The 12,112-nt window shown below is 43.5% G+C and overlaps 1 protein-coding gene across 2 annotated transcripts in view; it reads left to right on the top strand.

Annotated features, from left to right (window-relative positions):
- Positions 1-10,306, top strand: part of Mctp2 (multiple C2 and transmembrane domain containing 2) — a 136,378-nt gene extending 126,072 nt beyond the window's left edge. For both annotated transcript variants that reach the window (XM_042698563.1, XM_042698564.1), the window contains 2 exons: positions 6,286-6,383; positions 8,794-10,306. In XM_042698563.1, coding sequence (XP_042554497.1) covers positions 6,286-6,383; positions 8,794-8,862 — 167 coding nt within the window. In that variant the 3' untranslated portion in view covers positions 8,863-10,306. The remainder of the gene's footprint in view (positions 1-6,285; positions 6,384-8,793) is intronic.
- Positions 10,307-12,112: the final 1,806 nt, after the last annotated feature.

The raw sequence follows: 12,112 nt of genomic DNA, 5'->3' as shown, positions 1-12,112 counted from the left end.
ACAACTGTGAACTTTTAAATGTGCTCTCGTTGGCAATTAAACACGAGACCAAAGGGAAACATTTGGGGAAGAAAATCTTCCAGGACCTCCCCGGAAAGCCCAGTTGCATGAATGATCTGTATAGATATTTATGGCGCCTTTGCATCACTGTGATCAAATAAAAACACGCGACTGCGCAGACCATTTCCCTCCCGGTTTTCCCCAGTCATAAATCCTCTGGAACAATACATCGCTGCGGCCGGTAACTTTCCAGAAACGCGGAGGCCCGCCCTGCAAGCACACACCTGCATCTTGCCCCTGTGCATGCTGTAAAAGATTTAGTTGCCCACCAGGTTGCTCGTATTACTTCATCTCTTTGGGAGACGATAATAACTAACTCACGCCATACTCAAATCCAGAAGGAATGGGTGAGGGGGTAGACTTTCTGTGACTACTTGAGCGATGTGAGGAACGGAAGGCAACTGATAATGGCTGGGGGAAATGGTGTTCCTATATAAAGTTTAGTTGCTTAGAAGTAAAGGAAACACAAAGCTGGGGGCCGTGACCCACAGAGTAGGTAGAGTTGTGTGCCCAGCAAACAAATGCAAGGCTTGTGAGTTCAAACTCCAGTACTAACAAAAATGGGGAAGGGAGGGAGGGAAAGAAAGAAGACCACAATGGCCGTCTTGTAATACACTTCAGAACTTGATTTCATCACCTTGCTGTGGGATGAAATAGAAGCAAGCTCTGCGATTTTGCCCGTTGAGGGGTGGGATCTGGGTTGACTGACAGGAGGTGTCTGACCTGTTTGTTGAGAAGTTGATACAGCCTTTATCTGTGGCTGTGTGGTTTCCGTTCTCCCAACTTCTGGGCATCTTCTCAGGTAAAGACGTGCAGGAAGTTGACTTAGGTGAGAGGCTGCTTGGACATGCATTCACCTGGGGCAGTAGCGGAGGACCTACAATTGCTTGGTTAAAAAAAAAATCTACCATTCTTGTAGAACCATGAACATCTCTAGATATAGAACTCTGGTGAGATGTGGAAGTCAACACTAGACATTCAGGAATGGAGACAGAGATAGATGGGGGAGGGAGGGAGGGAGAGAGAGAGTTATGGGATAAGTATGACAATTCATATCACTATAGGACAAGAAAGATGTTGAGAGACTATAATCCAATCGTTCCTATGTTGTTTAATGTTTTAGTAAGTCCAGGTAAAGAAGAAGCAACATTCTAGCCCTCTCTTCATGGGTCCGAGTCCTCTCCTAGTCATGCTAAGATTTGTTTAGTTGGCAACAATGCTAACACTGTGGTCCTGAGGGAGGAACTGTGAGCTTCCTTGGTGGCCCACTGATTATGCAGGCATCTTTTGGCCAAAGTCTTTAGCTGAAGACTTCATATACTAAATCTTAATGTACATTGACTGAATAATCTCCCCCCCCCCCCCCGTAAGAATTAGTTTCCAAATCCAATTATAGACCACATTTAAACCTCAAAATTTTCTGTTTGATCCTACCCAGGTGTGATTCCTTTGATGTGTTTTGTTCATTTTCAAGTTCATGTAAGTTGACTGTCACAGTTGGCTTGCAAACATGGGACATGCTTGGTTCCGTGCATCTTTTTCTCCATAGAGAAGGCTGATACACCAGTTTTTTTTTTACGACCCACTGTGGATACCCAAACATCACCCCAAAACCAGAAGCTCCCATCCAGTAAATAAATGGCACCGACTCTACACATAACCTGTATATATCCTGGCATCAATCTCTATGAATACGATGTAATTGTTACACTGTATTGCTTAGGTAATAGTGACAAGGAAAAAAAAATCCCTGTACATGTTCTATATAGACATGATGTTTGCTAATACTTTCGATCTATGGCTTGTGGAATCCAAGGATGTGACCCCTGTAGGCACCTCCTGTGTTGGTCTGTCCCAATTTAATTGCCAAACCTGGGATGCCTCCTTCTTCCTATTTACCCAAATCACTCGATTGCTGATCTTATCCTCCAAGATCTTGGCAGGTTTCCAACAAAAACAACAACAAAACAACTCTATGCATTTACTTAATGAAACACTGATTCCATTTACGGATAAAACTGGAGTTTATTATGCTCTCTCGTGGGCCAAAACATTGAGTTTTATACTCTAGTTCTAGGTTCCACACAGAAGCTCATAGTTTCCTGATGAGCTTACTAGTCAGAAGTTATTGCCTGGCTCATCATGGAAAACCTGTGAGCTCACCCTGGAATATGTTCTGTAGTTTTATTAGGACTTTTGTCTTTTCCCCAGCCAATTTGTTATTTATGTGTATGAAGGTTCTAATGCTTTCTCTTTTTTTAATCTTTATGAAGACATAAGTTAACTGTTTTAACTCCTAAAGTAGACAAAGAGCCCAAAATTTGCTAGGTTATTTTTTTTTTCCTCCAGAGAATAGAATACATCTGCACATAGGTTTTAGATTCCCACATTCTCCATAAGCATCAGGAAAGTAGTTGGGTCATCGGGAAATTATCTTGCTGTGAATGGTTGCTAACAATTTGTGTACTGCAACGCCAGCATATGAGCTCACCTGGAAGATGGAGTGCGCGATAACTTAGGATGGGGCGGTGGTAATGAAAGCGAGGTTTAGCGTTTGAGATGCCAGTACACTATACAGTCTCTATCCTTGGTAGCTCTACCTTGGGCTTTGGGCATGCTCAGAAGACACTCTACCCAAGGTTTCCTGTATATAAGAGACTTCCTCCCAACCACCCTTTTCCTTCTATTCTGTTCTTTGGAGTTGCTTTTCCTGTATCTAGAACTCTTGTGTGGGAGGTTTTTTATTTTCTTTTCTTTTTGTCAGTGGTAGGGCTTGAACTCTGGGCCTGGGTGCTGTCCCTCAGCTCTTCAGCTCCAGGCTAGCACTCTACCACTTGAGCTACAGTGCCACTTCTGGTTTTCTGAGCGGTTTATTGGAGATAAGAGTCTCCCAGCCTTTCCTGCCCAGCCCAGGCTTCCTGAGTAGCTAGGATTATAGGCATGAGCCACCATGCCTGGCTAGAGATTTTTTTTTTTAACTGACAAATAGGTGTTCAATCAAGTTACCAAAGTTTTCCTTAGGAAACATCTACTGGAATTTAGAGACTTATTTGAAAGCCTTATTTCCAGAAGAGCTGAACTCATAAACTGCTTTGTTGAGTGGCAACTCCTTTGTACAACTACTTAAAGAAAATTTTAAAGAATGATAAAAATAAAATATACTACTGAAAAGGAAGTTTATGATTAAAACAGTCAAGAAAGCATTATTTTGAAAAAAATTTTAAAAAAAGATTCCAGGACTTCTCCCACCCCCCCCCCCTTCTTCATACACACTCAGATAACCATTGCTCAGTTGGATTTGAGTTTGCTAGGAGGGTATAAATTCCCTGAGCTAAAATGTAGGATCCACAACTCATTTACCTTTGACTCTCCAGTTGATAACATAATCTCTCTTATAGGAAAAACATTCAGGGTTTTCCAAAAGAATATGCAGGCTCTTCTGCCCCACTGAAAGTTATTATACTCAGGGCCACTTGCTACTTACCTGTACAAGTGCCTGATAATAAAGTGATGATTTGTTTTTCTTTCCTATGAGAGCGTTCCAGTCTGCCTCATCGATCATTTGGTCTATGATCTAGGGCCATTAATGGTTCTTTTCTTGTCTCCCCCCCCCCCAATCTTATCCCTTGTCTTTTTCTGTTTTCTTCTTGGCTGTAAAAACAAGAAGAAAATTGAAAAAACAACAACGACAATGACAGTGGGCATGCTGATGTCTACAGCTTGGCTGTGATTGCATATCTAACAGCGCAAAACCTCTTTATCCTGTATGTCATGGGACATTTCCAGACTACAGATTACAGAATCCTCTCGCCTGTGGGATCCGGTGATATTGTATCAACCCTGGAAACAACATAGGGCAACACTTTTATGATAAAGATTTCATTTGTACTAGATACCAGGTGGAAAATGAACTATACCACTTGTGGGCCAGGGAAAACCTAGGAGAGAGAAGGGAAAGGGTTCAAAATTGGCATCAAAAGAAATGTATTCTTTATTTGACTCACGTAACTGTAACTTACGTAACTATAGGCATCACCTCTACAATAACAATAAAATGTATTTATGTAAAAAAGAAAAAGATTTCATTTGTGGGATAACAAGAGACAGAGGAGGGTTAAGTATTTTGCCTGAAACCACACAGCTAATACATTATCAAGCTGGATCTGGGGCTCGGGTTTTCCTGCTCCATAACCTTGGTTACATTGTCCCATCCCCTTTTACCATGACCCAGGAGTTATGATCTGCTCACACTTGATCTTCCATAACAGATAATATGGTAGAATCACTCAAATAGTCATGACTGAGAGACCTTAAAAAAATAAGGTGTACTTTTGAAGCATGGGATCTGAATGCCTTGTAATTTTTATTCAAAGTTTCCCCCCCCCCCCCAAATGTAGACAGTTCTAGTGCATTGTGGACTACTTCTGCCTTTATTGGTGCATTTGAGCTACTGTGCAGGTTTATAATCTTCTCAGTGACTAAGAATGCAGTGTTTTGATCGGCTGTGATATTATCCCTGCCTTGCTGTTCATTGTAAAGACTCCAGATGCGCGCACTATATATAATTAACAATGGGAGATATATCTTTTCTCAATACGTCTTTGTTTCCCTTCATCATTCTGCCTTGTCTGTTTTCTTTTGCCAAAAAGCCCATGCTACAATTAAATGTCTTTAGAATAACACAGCAAGAGTATTTTGGTTTAAAAGGAACTCTGGGGTGGGGGGTAGTTAGAAATATGAGGCTTGCAAGTCAGGGTAGAGGGAAGAAAGGCAGAGCACAGCTTTGACGATGGAAAGATGATCGTTTGCAGAGAACTTTTCCCCCTGGCCACCATTTACCCATGAACAATGGCTGCCCCCCATTTGCAAAGCAGATGCAAATCTGACCCCCCAAAAGAAAAGAACCAGGGACTGGCATTGTGTTAGGTATAATGCTGTGCAGGAAGTCTAGTCTTTAGATGAAAGCAAAGTCATATTTATTGAACAAAAGAAAACATCAAACCTTGTGTGTGTGTGGTGTGTGTGTGTGTGAGTGCGCACGTATGTGTGTTGGGAACTGTTGAACTTAACATTTAGAGCACACCTACGTGAAGAATTCATTCAGCATCATTGAGGTTGACAGGGCTTCGGATACGATCCTTGTTAAGCACTCTGTGGCAAAACTTCAGAAGGCCACCGAATCTTTCTGCTTCTAAAACTCAACAGGAAAAAAAAGAAGTTGCCTTTTTTTTTTAAAGGACTATTGTTCATGAACTGGATAGCAGGCATGCAGCCCTGAGGAACATGGTAGATACTCAAGCATGATTGAGAGGAAGTCTCTCCTCTTATGGGAGAGAGCTTGGGAGATGTGCTCAGGGCATGCCCAAAGTTACAGCAACCCAAGACAGAAGCTTACAGTATACATTGATGTCTTCAATGCTGGACTCCCCCCTTCTCATTACCCTTGGCTGGTCTTCAGTTGGCACACCTTCCACCGCCCAGCAGCTAAACCCACATGCTGGCGTTGCATTCTATACATTAAAGTTAGCTACCATAGTCAGATCATTTTCCAATAATAACTTTCCTTTTTTCACAGTTTCCTGCAGCAAAGTACAATCGACATGTCAAGTTCTGTTCTGGAGAGGGAGGGGGGAAAGAGAGAGAGAGACAGACAGAGACAGACAGAGACAGACAGACAGACAGAGATCCTGTGAAAATAAGTTGGAAGTAGAGACTAGGGGCGGGGGATTGTTGCAGTTTGTGTTTGAGAAGGAAAACTCTCGCCTTCCGCTCCCCCAGTCACATTGGGTCCACAGGCTCCAAGCAGAGACTTGTTTTGGGTAATGAAGGCCTTTTCCCCTCTGGGACGTTTGTGTTCATAGATGAGGAGGCTGTTAATCAGCCATCTTCCAAAAGTGAAAAAAAAGAAAAAGAAGCCAATGAGCTCCCCAGTTGTAGTGTGTTTCTTGCTGCCGCACTGCTGGGATTGTAATGGGCTTTTTCACAGCTGAAGAGGAGAGAGCCCCTCTTCTACCATTCCCCACTCGCTCCCCCCCCTCCCCAGTTTCTTTCCTTCACGGAAAAAAAAAATCTTTGTGAGTGATTTCAAATGACAGATGTGCATGACTTGCAATCTCGTCATTGTTTTCACACTAATTTTTACTTGTGAATGCTGCCCCCCACCCGCCCATCGGCAAAGTCTTTTAAAGATAGATATATTCGAGGGCTTCTGTGTTTTCGTTCCAGGCATAAATAAATTTACGAAGAAGCTTCGAAATCCCTATTCGATCGACAATAATGAGCTACTAGACTTTCTCTCCAGGGTACCATCGGATGTTCAAAAGGTACGTAGTCAATGGTTGTAGTCCATGGTTGTCACTAACAGGGGCCTGCTAGCCTGGTGCTCCAGGGGTACAGGGCTTTTGCTTGTGTCATTGAGAACAAAGAGCCAGGAAAAAAAAAATCCCCAAAATGGAGACCTGGCTTACAGGGAGGTGCAAAACCACACAAATCCAAACACCTGGTGCCTAAAGCTTGAGAGGATGGTGAAAATTATCCCGGGAAAGAGGTACTTAGGAACGATTGGGAGCTCACACTGAGCTGCGGCCGTTGGAGTGGCTGGTTGGCGTTCCTCCCCGCTTCGATTGCTCGTCTCCCTAAAGAGGATAAGATGAGCTCAAGGACTGGAATCACATCAGATCCTCACGGGACGGGTGTTCCTTTCTGCTGCTTCCGGGTGGCAGGCATTTTCTGGGGAAGTATGAGGACAAGAGGATTATTATTATTATTATTTCTGCTTGTTTGCCCCCAGTTATTTCCCCTTTTCTCTCCTTGTTCCTTTAAAGACTTTAGGGATGCTGAGGGCGAAGTCCCTGGTTTTCTCTAATACATGTCGTGGAAATAACTTGAGATCAATCGCAAGTATTATTCACAGGGAACGGACGCTTAGTCCAGCAGTGTCTCATTTTTTGTGGATAACCAGGCTTACAAAGGCAGCGCAGCCCCAGAGAACAGCTTGAGCTGTGGTCCTGCAGATTTAGCCTACTCTCCGTGTAGAGGAAAGGAAGGCAGGGAGCTCTCTCTCTAATACTGAGTAGGTAGGTGGGAGACCGTGGTGTGAAATCATGACCATCAAAGGCACAGTTCCTTATTCTCAGAGAGAATCCCAAATCAAATATTGATTTTTTTTTTTTTTCCACTGTGAGGTCTCCTGGAACACAACCGGCCCCCTGATATCTCTGGGTGGATTTGAGATTCCTGGGGCCTCCAGTTCTCAGAATTCCTCTCCCTCTTAATTCCACGTTTTTGGAGATTAAAACTGACCGTGACGCTATTTTATCCCCCACTTTGGCCTTCATTTCCTGATACATTTCGCTGTTGAAATGCATCTTTTTCTTTCACATCGGTGTGACACAATTAAAGATGACCTGGACTCTGCTTTGTGGGAGATGATCATCATTTTTGTCCCTTAGACGGTCACCAAACACTAGAAGGAATAGTGGTGTTTTATTTTTAATCTTTGCATGTATCTGCTTTCGGCCTCTGGTAGCCTATCTCCTGATTGGGCAGAATGTCCTTGGGGACAGTTTGGCACAAATGCTAGAATGAGCCAGCCCATGGGGTCAGTCATACAATCGTTTCTACCAGTACCTGTCCCAGCCACACAGCTAAGTGGTGTGTTTGCATTGTCCCATCACTGGGGGGGGGGGGGGTGACACCCTGTGAGGTCCAGGCTGTATCCTCAGAGAAGAGAAGTTTCCATCAAGCCCCTTGCAGGACTGTCTATGCAGAGAGAAGAACCAGTCCTCTGGGAGTGGTCTTCCAGCGGGAGTTGGCTTGTGTACAGGGAGATTCAACAAAAAGAATGTTTGCAAGTGGCTCCTGGCCTGGTGAAGGGGGCATTCTTTTTTTTTTTGTTGGTTGTGAGGGCCTGAACTCTGGGCCTGGGCGCTGTCCCTCAGCTCTTCAGCTCAAGGCGAGCGCTCTACCACTTGAGCCACAGCGCCACTTGCGGCTTTTTCTGCTTATGTGGTGCAGAGGAATTGAACCCAGGGCCTCATGCATGCAAGGCAAGTGCTATATCACTGAGCCACCTTCCCAGCCCTCGAAGGGGGCATTCTAACAGCACCATGCCACAATGCCAAGGGCATCTCCCTGAGCCCCTGTGCCTGACTCAGATGTTTTAGCCATTGTATTGGAAGCGGAATTAATTTCTTTTAAAAGAGAACTTTATAGAAGTCTGGGGGCCCTGTATCAATTTCTGCCATTTCTTTCCCCTCTTAGGGAAAATAAATGACTCTAATTGGCTGAGATTTTAGGTTTATATATATATATTTTAGATGAATAAATCTCCCTAAGTTAAGTATGTCCTTGATGAAGATAAACATTCCCAAGAGGTGGTCATTAAACTTCCTTATGGTTGAAAATTGGCACAGTGCACGAAACTTAGATCATCTGGCCGTGCCCGGCGCAGGTAGAATTCCACGCATCTCATTAGGAAGGGAAGGGGAGAGAAAAAAAATATCTGCTTTTGATATTTTTGGGGGTTTCAAGAAATGATGCATGGCTTCTCAAATCCTTCCTGCAATTAATTCTCCCACCCCAGCCCGCCTGCCCCCAACCCATGTTCTTGGCGTTCAGAAAATGATTCATTACCTTTGACCCTTCCTCCCAGTGCCTTGGGGAGCCATTAACACACTCGGTGGTAAGCTAGGGTTACCTAACCGCTGGCTTCGCGTCTGCTTGTTTTCACAGGTGCAGTATGCAGAACTGAAACCCTGCGGCAGCCAGAGTCCCCTTAGGAAGAAGCGCAGCACTCTCTAGATTGTGTGCCCAACCAAACTGGCATCCGGACATGCGGCCCTGGGCTGTGTAGACCCCTCCCTGGATCCTGTCTTCTTCTTCTTTACATGCAGCCATCTCTACGCCTGGGTGTCTCAGATGCAGAGACCCAGCCACTCACCCAAAAGACCCCCCCCCCCCCAGGAGACAACATGGAGTCTGGATCAGAAGATGCTACCACAGCACAGTTTCCACTGGCTTGAAGAATGAACCCCTCCTCCCCTCCCCCCCCACCCCCCCGGGGAACAGCAGGAGACACACATGGGTTCCAGAATAATTCTGACTTCCACCCCCTCCGCCCCTCCCTCCAGCTGATTCTCATTACTGTCTTGTTCCCCGTTGGGTATGGTGGCATACAACTGTAATCTCAGCTTCCCCCCTCCCCTCTCTCCTCCCTCCCTCCCCCACACCCCAGCCAGGGGTGGAGGGGGGAGGCTGAAGCATATGGATGGAGAGTTCGGTATCAGCTTGGACTGTGTGGTGGATGCCAGGCCCGGCTGACTGAGCTACACGGCCACAGCCTCTCTCCAACACAATCTCTTCACCCTACCCCCATTCTTCTTGCAGGGTATCCCTCAAAGTTTCTTTCAATTTAGTGAGTCTGTGGTAACCATCATCTAGGCGGATAAATATATAACAGAAGAAGAAAAAACACATTTGTAATGCTTTCCGGAAGGAATCCTGGCCTTTTGAGGACCTGTGTGTTGCACAGCTGGGTGCCAGCCTGCACCTTGGTCCATTGCTGGCCTAGAGAGGGGTCCCGAGGGATCTGTTTTCAGCAAGGATTGTGTCACCTTCAAAATGCCAGAGCTCCTGCCTCAGCGTAACCACCGCTCTCCATAAACAGTGTGTCAGCCTGGAGTTAGGGAAAGGCCGGGCTGTTGCGTGGATGGGAGGAGGGGGTGAAAAAAATTAATTCTGAGAGTATTGAGATCGCTGCATGGAGAAGACTGAGAGAGCAGCTGCTGACTTAAATATATCACCATTTCGGTCGTGTTCTGGGCCTCTCTATCATTTTTTGCTTCTCTGTGGTCAAAATAAGCTATCTACAATACAAATTTGTCTCAGAGCCACACTTGTAAGAAAGATCCCACCCCGAAGTGTTCTTTTGCTTGTACCTAACTCCTGCACATATCCAGTTCCACCCACCAAACAAAAAAGCCTCGACTTTGTGCATATCTGGAATGTATACAAGGATCTACGTCCGAATGATATTTAATCTTCAATGACTGATGTTCATGCATATCTTAACGTGCAATTTTATATGTGTATGTATTGTAAAGAAAGGTTGAGGTAAAAAGACCTAATTTAATAGTGACTTTACTGTGTGTGTACGTGGTTTTTTTTTCCCTTTTGTCTCTGGGTTGTAATTTAATAATAATCAAACAAAATGTTTATGAGAAAAAGCCGACCATTCTAAACCTTATCTTGTGTCTGTTTCTTTGTTTCTTTCTTCATATTGTATCTTCGTAGGTTTCTTTCTGGTAGAGACAGATTTCTGCATGATTTGATTTGCTTCAAGTTATTGAAGCTGGCTGGAAAAGAGCTTTGCAGAGATTATAAGAGCCTCCGTAAGTCTCTTAGTTGTACGTACAATAGATACCCAAGAAACTCTTTTGTTGAACGAGTTACTCAATCTTCTGGGTAAACAATGCTTTCATTGTCTTGCTCCAAACTATCACCCAGCTTATCATCTGTCATTTTGTAAGGACCTAAGTCAGATATATTTTTTTAAGCTGACATGTGAGATCCGATTAGTCATTTGAATAAAAAACTTTCCAGGAGCAAAATAACCCCTTATTTTTTTTTTTTAAATGAAACTGCTACTTTATTGTTGTTCTTGTGCGACAGAATTTCAAAATGAAACAATTTTCCCCATGGGAAAGCAACCTTAGCTAGGACTTATTTCCTTCTTAGTCTAACTGGAATTCTCAGTGTTGAAAGTTTAGGGGGCGGGGGGCGGGAACCAAAGACCGGCTGTGAGGGATGGAGGAGCTAAATGGAATCAACCTTAATAGACATTAGATGAAAACAATTAATTGATTAAAGGGACATTCCACATTCAAAGTTGCAAGGGACCTGTCAGATGAATGGAAACCCAGTGGTTCCTGGCATCCTGGGGGATATGCCCAAAGCCAAAGTCACTACCCATCCTTGTAATTAATCCCTTCTCCCTCTCCTGTGGAGAAAAGAGCTATATTCCATTTACTCAGAGTTTTTTCTTATCATTTAGAGAACTTTCACAGTGTCACCTAAAGGAAGCACTTTATGATTTCTCTTTGGCATATTCCAGTTCCCCACCTCCCTTGCTCTTGAGCTCACAGGCCAGTAGTGAATAAAATGCAGGTGTCTTGAATGACCGGAAGGTGTGATGGTATGTATCTGTGTCCCAGCTATGAGGGTGAAGTAGAAGGGAGGATCCTGGTATTAGGCCAGCCAGTGGAGAGTCTATCAAGAAACTATGGATAGCACCATGGGCTAGTGCTGTGACTTGAGCCATTGAGAATTTAGCAAGGCCATGACTTCCATCATCAGTAGAAAGGATGGCATTTGGGCATTACAGAATCCAACAGATTCGCATTGCAGCATGCTGTTTACAGTTCTGATCATTATTCTTTTTTCTCAAAAATTGACTAGGTGATTCTAAGATCATATGGAAATACAAGAGTGTTAAGAACAGCCCAAGCAATATTGCATCAAGTGAACATTAGCAGATCTCAAGATCTATGATAAAGGTATGATAACTGAGACCATGGGGATATTGGTACAAAAATAGTCTAAACCATCAAAGGAGGAGGAAAAGCGGGAAGTAATGGACTTTCATGTGTATTTGGCAACATGTAGCTTAAGTTGTTTCAAAATTGACATATTTGCAGGGATGGGGACGAAAACTTTTTGGAAAATGCTAGTGAGATACTTTAGTATTCATAGGGATAAAATAAAAACATTGATACCTGCCTTACCCCATAGACAAATATGGATTCCTTGTAATAACCGATCCAAAGTAGAAAAAGATTTCAGAAACAAAAACAAGATTTTCATATATGTGTGACAAGCAAGGACATCAAACTAGAAATAAATTTAGTAAAATATGTATCTTCTAAGTAGAGAATAAAATACAAAGCAACAAGATGGAAATTATATAGGGAAATGAAGTAAGATGCCCCTAAATAGCCAACAGGTGACAGAAGAAAGCTAAAGATAAAATTAAAAAAAAAAATCTTGAGATAAA

Source organism: Dipodomys spectabilis, unplaced genomic scaffold, assembly GCF_019054845.1.
Source record: "Dipodomys spectabilis isolate Male_0828 unplaced genomic scaffold, ASM1905484v1 ptg000233l, whole genome shotgun sequence".
NCBI classification, from domain to species: Eukaryota; Metazoa; Chordata; class Mammalia; order Rodentia; family Heteromyidae; genus Dipodomys; species Dipodomys spectabilis.
The sequence above is the reverse complement of the archived record's forward strand: the minus strand, read 5'-3'. Positions and strand labels throughout refer to the sequence as shown.